This window comes from Trichosurus vulpecula, chromosome 1, assembly GCF_011100635.1.
Source record: "Trichosurus vulpecula isolate mTriVul1 chromosome 1, mTriVul1.pri, whole genome shotgun sequence".
NCBI lineage: Eukaryota > Metazoa > Chordata > Mammalia > Diprotodontia > Phalangeridae > Trichosurus > Trichosurus vulpecula.
Window position 1 is genome coordinate 529,444,160 of NC_050573.1, and position 20,065 is coordinate 529,464,224.

The following is a 20,065-nucleotide window of genomic DNA, read 5'->3' on the forward strand; positions in this document are numbered from 1 at the left end:
GGGCCGCCGCCCCCGGAGGGCGGGCTGGGGCTACTCCGATGGCCCCCGGCTCCTAGCCGGGGGAGGAGGGGGCTGGGCGCCTCCGGGATCCAGGCTCTGCGCGGCGGCGGCGGCGGATGCAGACGGCCGCGGGGGGGCCGTGAAGGGGCGGCCGCCGCCTCCCGCCCCCGCCGTCCTCACTTTGCTCAGTCCGTCCTCTCCGCGGCCGGCGGGGCCATGTCCGGGGTAGTGAGGACCCTCAGCCGCTGCCTGCTGCCGGCCGAGGCCAGCGGGCGGGAGCGCCGGGGCGGCGGCGGCAGCAGCGGCGGCAGCCGGGACTCGGAGCGGGAGGCCCGGCGGCGGAGCCGGGAGATCGACGCGCTGCTGGCCCGGGAGCGACGGGCGGTGCGGCGCCTGGTGAAGATCCTGCTGCTGGGGGCGGGCGAGAGCGGCAAGTCCACCTTCCTGAAGCAGATGCGCATCATCCACGGCCGAGAGTTCGACCAGAAGGCGCTGCTCGAGTTCCGGGACACTATCTTCGAGAACATCCTCAAGGTGCGGGGGGGGGGGGGGGGGCGCCCGGTTTGGGGGTGTGGGGGACATGGGGGAACGAGGCTGGAGCATCGCCTTCCTTCCCCTACCAGTTGGGAAGAGCGGGCTGTGCCAGTCTCTCTTGCAGGTCCTACCTGGTGCAGGTGAGCAGAGGACATCCGAGAACCGAATGGCCGCCCGCCCCCCAGATGCGGGTGAAAGTGATGTTGGGGCAGGGACTTGGCTCTTCAAAGCGTCTTTGGTCCGGCCCACGTCCAACTGTGGGTGCCTAAGCGATGATGGGAAAGCCTTAACCCGATTCTCTAGTGAAATATTACTCTCCCTCTGGCTGGCGACAGAGGGAGCAAATCAAGCATTTATTATTAAGCACTCACTTTGTACTTTACAAATCTTCACAACAACCCTGGTACTCGTTATAAGAGGTTCCATTTTATAATTGAGGGAGAGAGTTTAAGTGACTTGACCAGAGTCCTTCAGCTAGGTAGCTGGATTTGAACTCATGACTTATTGACTCGTACTTTCGGTTGAACCTCCTTCGAGGCTTTTCTCAAAGCCGGAGGCCTGGGTGATACACTAGACTGAGTTCTGGATTTGGCCAAGGGTCAGGAAGACGTGGGTCCGAATATGGACTCTCACACTGTTTAAAAATAACAGCTGGGGAATTCCAGAAGCAAATCGCTTTTAAATTAAGCCCCAGTCTCCCGATTTCTAGAGTGGGGATAGTAATGTCTCAGACTTACCTCGTAGAGTTGTCGTGGGGATCAAATGAAATAACGAGTAAGGTGCATGGCAAGCTCTAAAACGCTATAATAAATATCATTTATGTTCCATTTTTATCTCTCTTTGTCTCCTAGCATAGTGTCCAACATATAGTACTTAATGAAATAAATAGAAATTAAATTGAAAGTGCATGTGGTTATTTTTGTTTGAGGTCCAATAGGAAACTTGACGAGCTATAATTTTGTAACTCAGACTCTCTTTTTTGCTATCACCAAAAAATAGTCTTTTCTTTCACTGCCCTGATCATCTGCGGATACTGTAGTGTGGATGGTAAATCTAGCCATCGTTTGTGCATTTGGTGTGTTGATCTTAGGGGTTGGAGAGACCATGACTGAACTTCTAAAGGAAAAAACCACATTGGGAACTAAGGGTAGCAAACCGCTGCATGTTGGCTGCTTACTTTAGAAAGTTGCTGTATGATGTCTGTGGTTTTCCCACTCCACCCTTTAGAGTCTTCAGTCAAAGCTGATGAGGAGGAAGTTGTTCTTGCTCTTTTCAAGAGTGTGCAATCAGAAGAAAAAGTCCCAGATCTATTTTAGTGTTATCCAGTGTTAAAGAGTCGGAGAACTTTGGGGAAGTTATTGAGTGGATGCAGAGTTGACCTTTCTCTACTTAGGTGTATAATCATTGGCTTACTTTTTCTCTCCTGGTTTTTAAGTGGTCAGATTTTCAGGCCTCAAAATTGTCTTTTTGCTCATTGTGGAAGTAGGGGGAAGGGAATGGGAACATAGACCTGAGGACCCAGAGAAGTATTGCGAAATTAGTTATTCCAGATAACTAGCCTGCTGCCCTGGAGGCTATGGACTTTATCTTGCATTTAAGATTTTAGGACTGGAGATGTATTTAGAGATCATTTAGTTTATTCTTCTCACTTCACAAATAAGGAAACTGAGGCCTAGGAAGACTGACCTTTTGAAGGTCAGTCTAAGTGGCACAGCCATGTTTAGAATAGGTCTCCTGACTAGTTCAGTGATTTTTTTCACTAGAACATGTTGTTTTCCTTCATAGACTTATTAGAAAAATTTAGAAATGGATAGGAAAAAATAAAGAGAAAAACTGGCAAGTACCCCTGGTTCTTCTTGTCCCCCTTTTTCAGAAGACTAAAAGTTTAATTTAGAACTTTCACCAAGTATTTAAATATTAAGGATAGTTGTTTCTAATTCGGTGGGATTGTGTGTGTATTTGGAAAACTACCATTTATTTCTAGGAAAAAATGAATTTGATTTTCTTTTCTGGCCAAAACTGTTGTTGGCCGTTTAACAGTCATACTCAATATAAATTATGCCTCCTTCCTGAATTGAAAAAGCAAGATCGTGGCATTTGATTTAGGTTAACGGAACTTATCATCTCCCAGTTTCTTTAAACTCAGGAGGTCACTGGCAATGTAAATATAATAAATATGACATTTAAAAATAAAATAAGCACTCTTGAAAATCACAATTATAATTTTAAATTAGTTTTAGACAGTCTAGTCTTAACCTTTACGAGTGCATACAAAACATTAACTTTTATTTTTCTTAACTTTAGCTGTTTTTAGCAGAAACAAATTCCCTGTTAACCACACAGGTCTTTCCTTCCCAACTTTTATGTAATTGTAGGTCCATTTTAAATTAAACTTTAGCTGTGCAAGAGAAGAATGGCTTAGAATTTTACTTTGAATTTAGAACACAATGCATGGGACATGTCTCCTTGCTGAGGAAGAGATGTTTTTTAAAGCTTTTAACCGTAGGTTTTGCAGTTATTCAGAATAACATTGGTATCTGCAAATACTGTTGGAATTGCTGTGACTGAATTATCTCGTTATTTCAAAGGGACAACTAATTTGATTTTTCTCCCTTTTTACATTGAATCAGCTGATGATGTGAATGTCATGTAAACCTGACCTGAGTCTGTCTCCTTGCCGTCTTTTTTTGCTATCATGAGCAAACTCCTCTCCTTTTAAAGAACTTATTAAGGAACATAATGCCTAAAAGTGAATGAATTGATCTGATACAATTGACTTAACTTTTTTAAAAAAAATTGTTTTCTTTAATTTTGAGCTGTTTTTATAACTGCATTTTCTCTTAAAGCATCTGTGTCACAGCTACTTTGGGATGAAAGGCAACTGTTAAATTTTCCAATACAAGGTTCTTAACAGTTCTTACTGGCCCTTACCCAGACGTAGCCCAGATAAAATTTTTGGTCAAAAATATAAAATAGATCCACCTGCTTTATTTTAAGCATATTAAAAAGTAAACTAATTGGACCACTTCAATTTGACTCTTTTATGTAAATATACAATGTTATACTTTATTCAGAATACAATTAGAGTGATTATGAATTAGTGTTCTGTACCTGGATCCTTAAAAATCAGAAATTGCTGTAGTAGTATCCACTATAAGTTAACTCTTAAAGACTTAAAAAAAAACTACCAGTTACTCCCAAAAAGAAAAAAGGAAAAGTTTTGTCAAAGCAAGCAAAGTCAATAGCATTACATAGATTTTGATAGTTTGCTCCTCCAATATTTGTGCGAAAATAGATTGGATTTGACTTGGCAGTGAATTACCACCACTTTACAAGTATGCTTCATGTTAAATTTCAAGACTTTTTTTTAAAAAATTGGATTTCCTTTTAATTATGAACCTATCACCAAGAAACAACTACCATTTCGTTTTGCAGAGAAGAACTAAAAAGATTGCATATGATACTGTGAACACTGGTTATGTAGTTTTTTTTATACAATAAATTTAACAAGGTTCTTAAGTTCTTTAAATTTTTTCTAATTTTTGAAAAAGTCTTACTGATGGTCTTTTTTTTTTTTTTGCATCTCTATTCCTGCTCACAAACTTATCTAACTCCTTTGTAAAAAATATGTAAAGTCTGAAAATGCCTTAAAATATGTCTCATTCTTTACCCCTATGCTGTCATCTCTCTACTAGTAGGGAGAAGGTATGTTTGCTTCACCATCAGTCTTCTGAATCCATGACTGGTCACTGTTTAAAGTCTTTTCAGAGTTAGTTGGGTTTTTTTTTAACATTGTTCATCTTGTAAATTGTTCTCAGCGTCATTTCTTGTAAGTCTTCTCAAGTCTCTCTGAATGCTTCATATTCATCATTTCTTATAACACAAGATTTTGTCCATATACCATAATTTGTTAAAATATTCCTCAATTGATGGACGTCCACTTTGCTTTCAGTTCTTTACTGCAAGAAAAAGTGCTTTGAGTATTTTTGCACTTATCAATATATGCCCGTTAGTGGTATTGCTGGGTCACACACACACACACACAGTTAAGTGACTCTTTCAGTATAGTTTCAAATTTATTTCAAGAATGGTTGGACCAATTTACAGGTCTACCAACAGTACATTAGTGTGTCTTTTCCTTTAGTAGCCCTGACAACAATTGTGATATTAGTGGCTTCTCATCTTTGCCAATCTGATGGGTAAGAGGTAGCATTTCTCTCCTTGTTAGTGATTTGGAGCATACTTTTATATGGTTGTTGACAGCTTCTATTTCTTTTTTTTAACTGGCTATTTGTATCTTTTGACCACTTAACTATTAGGGAATAGCTGTTGTTCTCATATAAATAATTGAATTTGAAATCCACTTAGACATAAAGAAAATTTTATTTTAGTCTAGTTTTGAGGTACTTTGCACTGACTGCTCTACATTATTCCTTCAAGACAATACTCCAGCACTACCTTGTACACAAAGCCTTTCCTGATTCCTTCTCTTGCTAGTGAGTGTCCTCACTCTCCAACTGCCCTGTACTTTGTATTTACTGTGTTTGTATTTATTCTTTTTTATATTTATTCTCTATATACTTCTTTGTGTGCTTAATGTCTCCCCTGTTAGATGTAAGCTCCCTGTGAGTAGGGACCATTTCATTCATTGTATTTGTATGTCCAGAACACGGCAAATCATGTCATCACTTTGGGCTTCAGTTTCTTCAATTGTAAAATGAGGGAGTGAACTAGATTATCTCTCAATCCCTTCTACTTCTAGATCTATGACCTCAAATCTACAAGTCAGTAGCAAGTAAGGAGGGAGATCACAAGTGATCATTGAAGGGGAAGATCAGGGAACATTTGACTAAATAGTTAACACCTTATGTGAGCCTTGAAGCTAGAAATTATTTTTAAAAAAATTCATTTATTTATTTAGATTTTTTCCCAATTACATGTAAATAAAATTTTTTAGCATTTTTTTTTAAATTTTGAGTTCCAAATTCTCTTCTTCCCTCCCTTCCTTCCTCCTTGGGAAGGCCAGCAATTTAATATGACATATACATGTGCGGTCATGGATAGCATTTCCAAATAAGCCACGTTGTGAAAGAACACAGACCAAACAAACAAAAAAAAAACAAAACCCAAGAATAATAAAGTTTAAAAAGTATGCTTAATTTACATTCCAACTCCATCAATTCTTTCTTTGGAGGTGGATAGCATTTTTCATCTTAAGTCCTTCAGAATTGTCTTGGATTATTGTATTGCTGAGAATAGCTAAGTCATTCACAGTGATTATCATACAATATGGCTGTGTATGATGTTCTCCTTATTCTGCACATTTTACCTTGTATCACTTCGTGTAAGTCTTCCCAGGTTTTTCTGAAACCATCCTGCTCATCATTTCTTGTAGCAAAATAGTATTCCATCACAATCACATACAACAAAGTGTTCAGTCAATCACCAATTGATGAGCATCCCCTCAATTTCCAATTCTTTGCCATCACAAAAAGAACTGCTTTAAATATTTTTGTATGTATAGGTTCTTTTCCTTTTTCTTTGATGTCTTTGGGGTCACAGATCTAGTAGTATTGTTGCTGGGTCACTGTTTTATAGCCCTTTGAGCATAGTTCCAAATTGCTCTCTAGAATTTTTTGATCAGTTCATAACTCTACCAGCGGTGCATTAGTATCTTAGTTTTTCCACATCCCCTCCAACATCTGTCATTTTCCTTTTCTGTCATATTTGACAATCTAGTAGGTGTGAGGTGATACCTCAGAGTTGTTTTAATTTGCATGTCTAATCAATAATGATTTAGAGCATTTTTTCATATGACTATAGATAGCTTTGATTTCTTTGTCTGAAAGCTGCCTGTTAATATCCCTTGACCATTTATCAATTGGAGAATGACTCATATTCTTATAAATTTGACTTAGTTCTCTATGTTTGAAAAATGAGGCCTTTATTAGAAAAACTTGCTGTAAAAATTTTCCCCAGTTTACTGCTTCCCTTCTAATCCTGGCTGCATTGGTTTTGTTTGTGCCAAACCTTTTTAATTTGATGTAATCAAAATTATCCATTTTACTTCCTGTAATGTTCTCTATCTCTTCTTTGGTCATAAGTTCTTCCCTTATCTGTAAACCTGACAGGTTAAATATTCTGTGTCCCCCTAGTTTGCTTACGATGTTACCCTCTATGTAGTCATTTTGATCTTGTATGTGATGTGATGTGAGATGTTGGTCTATACCCAGTTTCTGCTGAACTGTTTTCTGGGAAGCTAGAGAGTCTAAGAGATGAGGGATGAGGTGAAGAGTTGAGTGAATTTCAGAAAATAGGGATGTGCAGAGGCATAAGAGAGGACATGTTAAATTCAGGGAACAAGGTACTAGGCTAGTTTGTCTGGAACCAGAGTGTGGGAAGTGAAGTAAGGCCGAGTAAATCTGTAAAGTTGGATAGAAACCAAATTGTGAAGGGCTATAAGTAATAGGCTGAATAGTTTGTATTTTATCCTAGAGGCAATAAGAAGCCAATTCAAAATTTTTGAGTAGGGATGTAGCATGGTTAGACCTGCAGTTTAGAAATATTCATTTGGAATCTATATGGAGAATAATTGGGAAGGAACATCTGGCAGTAGAATAGAGTTAAAGCTACAGAGCACCACAAGGAGCTTTGGGTGTCAGGATTGAGTGAGCTTTCAGGTCATGAGACTTGTTGGAAGTAAATGATACATACAGCTAACTTGAATGTAACTTATTTGTAGCAATGCTTTATGATCATGTATATTACTAATTTAGAATTTTTTTGTTTGCTTTGTTTATTGGAGTAGAATTTCCCCCATTGAGGAAACAAGTTTCACTTTACAGTATATAGAAAAAAGTTAAAATAAATTTTAGCCCACTAATATATGGCCCCATCCCAGTGCCAGAATGCTTTTAGATCCCATCAAGACAGAAATTCTTACAGTTAACCATAGATAATTCTGACCAATTTTCCAACTCCTAAAGAAACTTTACAAAAATCATTCTAAGATAGAATTCATTTATCTGTTTATGACCTAAGATTATGATTTTCTAAAATGCAAATATTTTTCATCAATTTTAACAGTTCTAAAAAGAATAAAATTTACTTATGTTAAAGTCAAAAGGACATTAAAGGGACGTCTGATGCCAAGGGGTCCAAGTCCTTTAGAGCTCTTAGTCTATGAGCAGCTTTTGTCTCTTTGGTCACACAAGCACCAAACTTTCCATGTAACTATGTAGTGGATCTTGAATACAGATGTTTTTAAGCACAGAATCATAGGACCATAGATTTAGAGGCCATCTAGTTTAGCCCCTTCATTTTACAGATGAAGAAGTTGAGAGGCCCAGAGAGTTTTAAGTGGCTTGTCCAAAGTCTCACAAATGGTAAGTGATGGTACAGGTGGGATTTGAACCTAGGTCCTTTGACTCCAAAGCCATTGTATCATATTGTCTCTCAGGGAAGCAGAAGTCTGCTCTTTCTTTCTGGTCCTCTTTCTATGTTTGGGAGAGCAGTAAGTTACATTTCACTAAACTAGCCAGATTTTACATTTGCACACACTTGGGTGGTCCTTTTGTAATGAAAAAAAAAAACCATTTCCCATTAGTTGAAAAATCAAAAAAAGAAGCTTCTGGTCATTTTTGGGTAGCTGTATGTATAAATTGGTCTTGCTCCGCAGCTTTCAAGTTCACATTTAGATCCTTTTAACAAAACCTTTTTAGGGTTAGCCGTATCTGACATTTAGTCATATTTATATAAGTTGGAATAAAGCTGTACTTGGGTCTTATTGCTAACAGCTTGTAATTATTTTCTCCATTTCTCCATAATTAAAAGTATGGACATGGATAGGATATTTGAAAAATGGAATTGGCTGTTTAAACTTAAGCATTTATCTGTAGATTTAATTGAAGGATGATCCTCAAGCCAGAGAAACTAATATGTTAACAGACTTGGTATTTAACTTACATTACCCGAACGGCAATATTTCATTTTATTTCATGCTAAAACTATTGCAGAGATGGCTGCTAATTTAAACATGTTCTAAATTCACCACCGAAGGCAATCATTGTAGAAAATCATAAATGGCATCGTTAACCCCTGGAACCTGGGAATTCTCACCCTGACATTCCTAGGAAGTGTCAAACTCTCTATGGCTTTTAGAAGTTGGAGACACCTCTTCTAGCTTCCACTCTCTCTGAGTGACCAGCCTGGTATCCTAAGGGTTGATTAGTGTGAATTTGCCCTGTCAGATTTTTAGAGTGGGAAAGAATTTGAAAGACCATCTGGACTCCCTTATTTTATTTACATCTGAGGAAATTGAGGTTGTGACTTGCCTAAGTTCACGCAGTTAGTAAATGACCCAACTGGCATTTGAACCAAGATCCTCAGACTCCAATTTCATTGATATTTCAGCTGTCCTGTGCTGCTGTCAGAATATCTGTGGGTCTCCCACTTCCTAGAAAACCACACTTCTCCCTAAGTCAGTTGCATTTTACTAAACATCGATCATTTGACCTTGGAATAATAGAACTTGCCACTCATGCAAACAGAAAGACGTGCTTAACTATAACATACTGCTTTCTTATGTAAAATCAATTAATTGAACAAGACAATACTTAATGCTTCATGACTGCCCCTATAGCTTGTCCTAGACCCAGTCTTCTGGATGCTAGCACCTCCCGGTCCTTTTTATTCCCTCCTGCACTTTCCTCCTCCTCTCCCTCCCCTGAAGCAGAGTGGCATAAAGCTCTGGCCTCCCCTGGAGTTTTAGGGCATCTCAAGGTGGGCAGCTCCAGACAGACTACTTGAGTTCAAGGTTCCAGGCTTTACCAGTTCCTCTAGACGTTTTTAGGAAAGACGTAGTCCTACCAGTTGTTTTCTCCATTCCAAGAGCAAGCAAAGAGATTCATGTAATAAAATGCAATTCCTAAATGCTATATTTCATGACCTGAGGGGCTGGGGCTGGCGATAGTATTTGGATTTTGAAGCAGTTACCAAGGACAAATGAAGAAAATGGAATATTCTTGGCATTTTCATAGGCTCATACAGCCAGTGCTAGAAGGGACCTCACAGACTACCTAACCCAGACTCCCCAAATGAGAACAATGGGTCTAAGGAAGGTTAAAAGTGGCTTGCCAAATGACATGATATCAGAGGTGGCATTGGAATCTGAGCCAAGTTCTTTCCATTGTACTACCCCTGCCTCTTCTATTGTAGGAGATAGGTATTTTGGATAGATGGTTCGTTCATAAAATTATGAACAGTGCATCAGATATCAATATTTTGTTTATCTTGGGAGGGACAGATTTCATTATCATAGGGAATTCCTGATTAGGAAATTCCCTCCACTTGTGCAGATTGGTACCTACTCTGCACTTATTCTTAGAGCTGCCTCCCTAGCACTGAGGGGGGCAGCTGATGTGCCAGACTCGGGCCCTGAAACCATGCCATCCAGACAACTCTACTCCTTTGGGCCATGCTTGCTTTTCTTGTCTGTCAAGAGCTTACCCTTTTGGATCGAGTTAGTTTGAGGGTCATTTTGATTGCTTATATTACATCCCCCTGTTAGGTTAGTCAGTCCGAACATTTCTTTTGTGTCTCTCTGTGTTTAGGATAATGTTTAGGATGTGTCATGCAATATTTGCTTTTGTTATCTGGAAAATACAATCACTGTTTTAACCTGTAGAGTAACATACTTTGAGATGCTGGAAGTGCTATATGAATCTGTCTGGAATTTGTTCTGGTTTAAGAATACATGACTTGACCTTGGTAGAGAGAATTATGAAAATGTACGGGCCAGTTGGCCTATAAGAAGAAAGGCTTGGAAATGTTTAGAAAAGTGGTATGGCCAAGTTTGTCCCACTGAACACCATGAATACTTTAAATTTTGCTAGTTACCATAATATTTCTTTTTTTAATTTATTTTTTATTTTTAGTTTACAGCACTGTAGCAACAATCTTGCTAGCAGCTACTGTGGCTGTGTAAAACCAACAACAACCAGCACACAGAAGGCTGCTAACACAGATTCTTTGATCTGCTTTACTAAGGAAAGCAACGGTAGGAGGTTAACAATCTTACTTTAATCCAGCATACAAATATCATTCACTTAGTTCAGGAGGAAAAGCCAGCAACCTGAGCTTCAGAGCAAGTACAAACAAATTACAAACATATACAATATAAACATACCAAATCACAATTCATAGTTACCAGGAAAGCATCAACATCTGGGTTTATATATCTTGTTCAGAGTCAAAGGGCGTCACAATGTGTGACTCAAATCCAGGTGACCTAAAAGCATCACAAATATAGGACTCAAACCCATGCAAATCAGGCTTTGTCTTGAGCCAAGGAGGTCATCAAAGGCTCCTAATTTAATCAAAAAAAAAAAAAACCCAAAAAACCAAAGGCCAGACTCTATAAGGGCACTTGATTAAATGAGTGCTAAAAGAGAAAACAGTAAAAAAAAAAAAGTCCCACCTTAATTACCAATACAAACACTCAGTTCCACAAGTTTTTGAGTTCCAAATTTTCTCCCCCTCACTCTCCTGGCTCCTCTCCCCCAAGATGGCATGTAATCTGATATAGGTTCTACATATACCTTCACATTAAACTTACTTACACAATAGTCAAGTTATAAAGAAGAGTTGTAACAAATGGAATGAATCATGAGAGAGAAGAAACAAAACCCAAAAAGAAGGGGAAAAAAAAGAGCAAATAGTTTGCCTCAACTGCATTCAGACTCCATAATTCTTTCTCTGGATGTGCATAGCTTTTTCCATCATGAGTCTTTTGGAGCTGTCTTTGAATCTTGAATTGCTGAGAAGAGCCAAGTCTATCAAAGTTAGTCATCACAGATACTGTGTGCCTGTAATTGTGTATAATGTTCTGGTTCTGCTGCCCTCACTCAGCATCATATCACGTAAGTCTTTCCAGGTTATTATGAAGTCCGTCTGCTCCTCATTTCTTATACTATAATATTTCTTAGTGGACTTAGAATCCATTATGTGGTCCAAATTTATTTTATCCTTCAAGCTAAAATTAAGATGGTACTGGGCTAAGCAAAAGACCTGGAAATTTTTGAAGAAAATGGAAAAGTACTTTGAAGTCTAAGCTTATTAAACTAAATGCTTAATGATACTGAGCTTGGCTTCCTTGTCACTTGTAAAAAAGAATTCACTCAGGTAGTTGTGAGAAATGACCATAGATTTGAAAGGACTCAGAACCCAATGTAGGAGTCTTCTGAATATGTATTCAAAGTTGGGGGGTGGGGAGGGAAGGCTATATAAATTTCAAGATGTACCTTCTGATTTGAGTTTGATGCACTGGTGATTTTTTTTCCCTATCTATTGATAGGGATAGATATTCATAGTCACTTTTAAGTACTTTTTGATAACTGATGTAAGTGAAACTATTTAATTTAAAATACTCCCATGTGATCCAGATACACTGGCTGTCTTGCTTTTCTTTACACTTAACATTCCAGCTCTGTGCCTTTTCACTTATTCTTCCCTATGCCTAGAATATTCTCTCTGTTTATCTCCTCTTCTGTCTTCCCTGTCTTCCTTCAAGACTCAGCTCAAATTCTACTTTCTGCAGAATTCTTCTCTGTGTCCTCTATTGCTAGTGCCTCTCCTTTGAGATTGCTTTTCATTTGCACCATATCTATCTATCTGTCTATATATATTCACATATATATGTTTTTATATGTTTTTGTATGTTGTCTGTCATCAGAATGTGATCTCCTTAAGAGCAAAAACTGTTGTATTTGTCTCCTTAGCGCGGTACCTGCCATATAATAAACACAACAAATTCTTGTTTGATGACTGGCCTTCAAAGATAGAAGATTTGCCACTACTGGAGATCTTCAGAAGAATTGTGCATTAGGTTCTTTTAAAAAAATTTACATTTTGAAGTTAAACAATCACCCAAAAAGGCCTTTCCATATACATAGCAGAACACAAAAAGAAGATGTATTATTTGTTGAATCTCCATTTCATATCACCTATTTTTTAAAATATATAACAGATTCCACACATTCAAAACTTCTGCTTGGTTTTGCTTCCTTCTGTTCTCTTATCTGCATTAAAAAATCCTTCATGTCCCTCTTTTTTTTTGTATCGATATTGCTTAAACCCTTAGCTTCCTAAATTGCAAACCCAACTCCCCCATTAAAAAACAAAAAAGCAAACATTGTAACAAATTATCATAGTCAAGGAAAATGAATCCACACAGAGGCCACATCCAAAAATGTATGAGTGTTTTGTCTTAGGTCTTCTTGAGAGAAGTTTGGACAATAGATCGATCAGAGCAATTAAGTTGTTTTTCTTTGCAGTGTTGTTCTTGTATGAATTATTTTCAAGGTTCTGCTCACTTCATTCTATGTCACTCTTATGCAGGATTCTTTAATTATCTCTTTAATCATTTCTCTTTTGATTTTTTTAAGAAAATATTTTAAAATTTAATTCTTTTTTTTTGCAGGGGGGAAGGCAGGGCAATTGGGGTTAAGTGACTTGCCCAAGGTCACACAGCTAGTAATTAAAATTTAGTTCTTCCAATTAATAAGAATTAATTTCCCTCTCTTCCACTCCCACATCAAATATGTCCAGGAGACAGGTAGCAAATATGGCAGGAGACATTGCATTGATCAGAGATCTAGGTCTTTACATGTTGTTTTTCTTGATAATGTCATCATCTAAATTATTCTCCTACTTCTGCTCATTTCACTTTTCATCAGTTAGTTAAAACTGGTCTTCTCGGTTTCCTCTGAAACTATCCATTTTGTGCTTTCTTACATGGTACAGTGATATTCTGTTACATTCACACACCACAGTCTGCGAAGCCATATCCTAATTGATGGCTGCCCTCTTAGTTTTTTTTTTTTCTTGGACTATGAAAATAATTGTTATTAATATTTTTATCCGGAGTTCTTGTCTTCTTTCTTATTTGGGATACAACCCTATAGTAGTATTGCTGAATCAAAGGTTATGTACAGTTTAGTGACTTCGGGGGTATAGCTCCAAATTACCTTCCATGATGGGTAGTCCAATAAACAGTTCCATCAACAGTAAGTACATTAGTATGTTTATTTTCTCTTTAGCCCTCCTTGTTGTTTCTTACAGTGCATTAATATTCTATTGTGTGTTCACATAACGAAATTTGTTCAACCATTCTCTAAATTGATAGGCACTCCCTTAGGTTCTAGGGTTTCTATTCCTTTTTAATTTCTTTTTCAACATTAGGAAGAAGGTTTTGCTTATGACTATTCCCTTCCCTAGTATTATCCTCTTCTCTGAGCTCCACACCTTCCCCTAACTCCTTTTGTATTTCTACATCAGACCCTCCTTTGTTTAAGATACATGAGGTTCATCTGATACCACTCCCCTACCCCTTCTTCCGTGGCTGTGTTGCTCTTCTCACATATCTCAATTATGAGGAATATCAAGTTCTATCCTGTTCATCCTCTTTTTTACACTCCTTTTACCCTCCCTTGACTTTTCACTTCTAAAACTCTGAGAAGAGAACCAATCCATCCTTGTGTCCTCTGTTTTTCTTATTTAATGTCCTCAGTACTTTCTGAATACATTAAAGTTCCGTAAGGGCAATTCTGTTTCTTTTCCTCTGTTAGAATGTTAACACTGGATACGGTGCCTTCCTGTTGCTCAAATAAATTTCCCTTTCTAAGTTTCTCTTGTCTTTTGTTCTCATTTCAAAGTTCCTACTCCACTGTGACCTTTTTATCAGAAATACTTGAAAGTACTCTACTCTATTAAAATCCATTTTTTTTTCCAATGGGATTGTGCTCACCTTTGTAAAGTAAGTTATTCTTGGTTGTAAGGTTCTATCTTTTGACTTTGACATATTGTATTCCAAGATCTTTCATTTTTATTAGAAGCTGCCAGGTCTCATGTGATCCTTATTGTGGCTCCTTAGTTCTTTGCTTCTTTCTGGATGCTTACAGTAGTTTTTCTTTGATGTGGGAACTCTGGATCTTGGCTATGAAATTCCTGAAACATTTCCTTTTGGGATTTCCTTCAGGAGGATGTCAGTGAATTATTTCTGTCTTTGAGCCCTGGTTCTAATAGATCTGGACAGTTTTATTTTTGATTTCTTAAAATATAGAGTTTAAGCTTTTTTAAAAATTGCTGTTTTTCAGGGAGTCCAATTATTCTTAAATTCTCTCTCCTGGACCCATTTTTCACATGATTTGTTTTTGATATCAGATATTTTGCATTTTCTTTTTTTTTTTTTCAATTTTTGATTTTTCACCTTGCTTAGGTCAACTTCTAGTTTTTAGGGAGATTGTGACTTAGGTAAGTGTCTTTGCCAAGAAAACCCCAAATGGGGCCACAAAGAGTTGGACATGATGGAAATGATTGAACAACAACAAGAACATTAAATAATTTTTCTGATGTGTGTGCATATCTCTATCTTCTTAGATACACTCACATACTTTTTGCCTTGTGAATAAACCCTAGAAAATGTTCTCTTGTGGTTTTGGAGTATGTGACACTGACTGCAAGGCTGAGATAGGGGAGTTCACGAATTGCTTTGGACTTGTTGAGTTTAAGATGTCTATGAAGAGTGAAATGTGCAGAACCAAGAGAACATTGTATACAGTAAAGGCAGGATTGTTTTAAGAATTACTTTGAGTGAATAAGTTATTTTGAATATTATAAATGTCCAAATAAACTATAAAGGACATGTGAGAAAAGATAGTATCTGCGTCCAGAGAAAGAACTGATAAATAGGAATATATACATACATATATATATATATATATATATATATATAATATTTGGAATTTGGGTATAATGGTAGCCATGGTGGTGGTGGGGGGAGAAATTTACGTGATAATTTTGTTGTATATTTGAGCGGAATAGCAGGTTGTGCAAAGTAGATTTGCAGTTTTGTGTGCAATCTTTTTTTTTTGTACTGTGTTATGAAAATGCTTGTTTTATTCCATAAATTAAAAATAAAATTAAAAAAAAGATGTCTATGGGACATCTAGTTTGAAATGCCCAATTGACAGTGATGGAGAATTGGAACTCAGGAGAGAGACTAGGGTTGTATTATATTCTGAGATTCACTTTCATAGAAATTATAATAATCCCTTGGGAGCTGATGAGGTCATCAGATGATAAACAATGGATTTAGGATGGGGCTTCAGCATACAACCAACCTGTCTTGTCCCTGGTAGAAGCTTCACATAAATGTTAATTGAATGGAATATTTTTTTCCTATCTATTATATATAAAGTCAGTTAGCTAACCTATCTAAGCAGGTACGGTGAAGGACCCCTCCCCCCCCATAGATGCGATAATAGACTAAAGATAGTGTCAGCCTGGCGTAATAGAAAGATCTTTGCACAAGAAGTTAGGTACATGGATTAAATTTTCTGTGTGATCTTGGGCAAATTGTTTATCCTCTGTCTCTCATTTGACCTGTAGGGAAAAAAAAAAGATCCTGTACTCAGAGCCTTAGGTCTTAGATCTTGCTTAGGTCAACTCCTCCCTAGGGCTTTCTTCTTTTACTTTAACTTCTAAATTTCCCAGATATCTAAATCCAAATTCTAAGCACCCAGTTTTCCTAATCTTGAAGGTCCTTGTGATTTCTTGGCTTGAGTTCAAAGATTCACTAAGCCTAATCTCTTAATTGTCTTTTTTCTGGCACTGCCACTAGAATTATATGCCTGGTTCTAGTATTCTCTCTCTCTTTTTCCTTCTCAGCCCTGTGGTCAGTGTCACATACTCCAAAACCACAAGAGTACATTTTCTAGGGTTTATTCACAAAGCAAAAAGTATGTATGTGTATCTAAGGAGATACAGATATGTACACACATCAGAAAGATTATTTAATGCTCTTGTTGTTCAGTCATTTCAATCATATCTGACTCTTCATAACCCTGTTTGGGGTTTTCTTGGCAAAGATTTTGGAATGATTTGCTGTTTCCTTCTCTAACTCATTTTACCGATGAGGAAACAGGCAAACAGGGTGAAGTGATTTGTCCAGGCTCACGCAGCTATTAAGTGTCTGAGGCCAGATTTGAACTCAGGAAGATGTCTTCCTGACTCTAGGCCCAGCACTCTATCCACTGCTGCCCCTATTTATTGTTCGATGATACCTAATCTTTCCAGCCTTTGCCTTTAAAGTTCTTCGTGGTTCTAGTTCATTTTACTTGATCCTCACTTCTAGCCTTTGAGATTCATCTACCTGGGGACCCCGGATCAAGCACATTTACCTACAGTTCTCTCTTAGACATTGGGGTTTTCTGTTATCAAGCATTTAGATTTCCACCCACATTCCTATGTAATCATTGGCTAACAACATATCTTCCTTCCCTCTACCCAAAGTGAGGAGGGGATTTTTTAAATTAAAGAGTCACTTAAAGTTTTTTCATAACCTCAAAACTGCAGTGGAATACTACTCTAAAAGCATAGAAAGGTCTGTCACATTCCTCATTTATACAATAAAAAGGCAGAACTAAAGCATTTCTAATGCCCATAGGTGTGTGTATTTATACAACATATTCATAGGAGGTTTGTTGTAGGGAAATAATTTTATAAATTTTAAAATTGTGTGTTGTTATAAGGGTGACTTCATGAAATGCTTTTGAAAATGTGACAAGTTTTTATTGTTCCCTGTTGGAATAAAGGAGTAAAAATGTATTTTAACACAAATTTTAAAAACAACTTGGGATCAGCTTGTTAGGTACCATATACTTAAGTATTTTCTATTAAGAACTACCTAGCTATTGAAGGTTGCTTTAGCCCTTTGTATTCTAATTCTACTTGTGATCAAATTTATTAAAAGTTTTGATTACTTGAGTTCAGATCCTTCCTCAGACACAAATTGTGTGGCTCTGGTCAAGTTAATTAAATACTCTGGCATTCAATCTTCTCAAGTGTAAAATGGGTATAATAGCTCTTTTTTCACAGGGTTGTTAAGAGGATCAAATGAGATAATATATATAAAATGCTTTGTTAACTTTAAGACACTATAAATGTTAGCTTCTCCCTATTAAATGAACACAGAGGAGGCATCGTATTTTTACATTTTCTAGTCTCCTATTTTTTTGAATTTAAAACTGGAAATATTATTTGTTAACATTAATATTTTTAAAGGGAGAAGGATGGGAATATAAATAAAATTAGAATGAGACTTTTTCAGATTCTGTTTGGTTTAACTTGTGCTTCTCACACTGTCTCAATTACTGACTACCACAACCTTCTTGCTGGTGGCTGCTGATGTCTCTGTCCCATTCCTGCTCTCCAGTCTAATCTACACAGTACTGTTAAGCTCATTTCTCTTAGAAATCATTTTCTTTTAAAAAAAAACTTTACTGATATCTTTTGTCTTTATATCACAGTCATTTCCTCCTTCCCACAATGAACTCTTCCTTTTGAAAAAGAAAAAACAAGAAAACAACAGATTATATCAGACAATTTACATAATAGTCTGGCCTTGTAGTCCTTAAAGGAGCAAGTATGTTTCAGAAAGCACTTTCTTTTTTTAAAAAAGTATGCTTCAATCTGTACTTGCATACCATCAGTTCTTTCTCTAGGGATGGATAGCAACTCTTTCGGAGTTGTCTTAGATCACTGTATTACTGAGAATAGCCAAGTCATTCACAGATGATCATTTTACAATATTGATGTTATTTTGTACCCAGTACATTTCACTTTGCATCAGCCCATGCCAGTCTTTTCAGGTTTTTCTGAAAGCATTCTGCTCATCATTTCTTTTTTTTTTTTTGCAGGGAGGAAGGCAGGGCAATTAGAGTTATGTGACTTGCCCAAGGTCACACAGCTAGTAAGTGTGTCAAGTGTCTGAGGCCATGTTTGACTCGTTATCACCCCATTTGGAGTTTTCTTGGCAAAGATACTAGAGTAGTTTGCCATGTCCTTTTCCAGCTCCTTTTATAAATGAGGAAACTGAGGCAAACAAGATTAAGTGACTTGCCCAGAGTCACATAGCAAGTAACTCTGAGGCCAGATTTGAACTCTGATCTTCTTGACTCCAGACCTGGTGCTCTATTCACCTAGCTGCCTATCCATGTCCTTCACTTCCTTTCAAACCCACTTCAAGATTTTTCTTCTATAAAAGAGATTACCTGATTTAACTTCTCTCCACAGTGATCACTTATTTCCTTACTTTGTTTTCCTTGACATTACTGACATTCGCTTCTATTTTCTGATTTCTTGTTTTTATAATACAGTTGGCTAGACAAGATAATTTCTTTGAGTAAGGATTATATTTTGAAATTCTTCTATATCTTTCAAAATTCTTAGTGCTATGACTATAATAGGTGCTCAGTGAACACTTGAATGAAGAGATTACATTATTCTTATTTCTTTTTTTTTTTTTGCTTCATTAGTCTCTTCCAAGACAGTGACAGTTCTTAAAGTTCACTTTTGTCAAAATGTAATAGATAATTTCTACTGCAGATGAGAAACCAAAGGTTTTAAGTCCAGTTCTTCTTATTCCTCACTTCTTCCTTGAATTACTCTCATATTCTCCCAACTTTCCTGTCTTCATTCCACCCAAAAACATCTGGGGTTGCTATTATAGACTGATATTATATCCAGCCTTTTGCCTTCATTGCTGTCAGTCTTTTAACGAAGGAGTGATATATTTACATAAGTAGTTCCCTCTCTTTGAATATTTATAGAAAAATAGGTCTTCTGGTTTATTTGAGTTGTACTGGGGAAAGACTCATCAGGGCTTTTACTCTTCGTAGTAAATTAGTAATTGTATTAAGAAGCTCTACTAACAAAGCCTACTATAGATGCTTAACTAGGAACCAGTCATTTCATTCATCTAAAATAATGCATGAATAGCTATAGAAAATCAAAATTACTTTTTCAGGCTCTTAGTAGCGGTTAGTAACTATAGTGTTCCTGAAAGACTTATTGTGTCTAATCTCTTAAACTGTATTGAGACTGGTACCGTTCCAGTAAATGGGAGGTCAAGGAATGTTCGTGAGGAATTCTGAAACTGTAAATTCATGTAGTTTTTCTGTTAACACAGTATACATATTAGGAGAGCAGTTTGTCCCATTGGCTTTAGCAGAAACTTAACTAGGTGGTGCAGTGAGTAGAGCACCAGCCCTGGAGTCAGGAGGACCTGAGTTCAAATGTGGCCTCAGACACTTGACACACTTACTAGCTGTGTGACCTTGGGCAAGTCATTTATCCCCAACTGCCCTGCCTTCCCCCCTGCAAAAAAAGAAAAAAAGAAGAAGAAGAAACTTAACTCTAGAATTCACAGTGTTAATCCTTGTTCTACTATTGACCAGGATCCTATGTAAATTACTCTATTTTAAAAAAAATTGTTGTCCCTACCTTCAGTTTATCTCTGCTTCCAAGTTCTGTCTTACACAATGCTTTCAAAGTCATCTTTCTCTGTCTTTCCGCATCCCTATCTCCCTCTTCCTGTCTCTTTCCCTTTCCTTTTTCCTTTCCCTCCTTTTTCTCCCCCGATCATAGCCACTCACAAACCTACTCCCATAGCTGTAGGTAGGCCACAGAAGTT

The 20,065-nt window shown here is 37.4% G+C and overlaps 1 protein-coding gene across 1 annotated transcript in view; it reads left to right on the plus strand.

Annotated features, from left to right (window-relative positions):
- Window positions 1–216: 216 nt before the first annotated feature.
- The window catches only part of GNA12 (G protein subunit alpha 12), a 129,740-nt gene continuing 109,891 nt past the window's right edge, over window positions 217–20,065 (plus strand). The window contains exon 1 of the mRNA XM_036765167.1: window positions 217–534. Coding sequence (XP_036621062.1) covers window positions 217–534 — 318 coding nt within the window. The remainder of the gene's footprint in view (window positions 535–20,065) is intronic.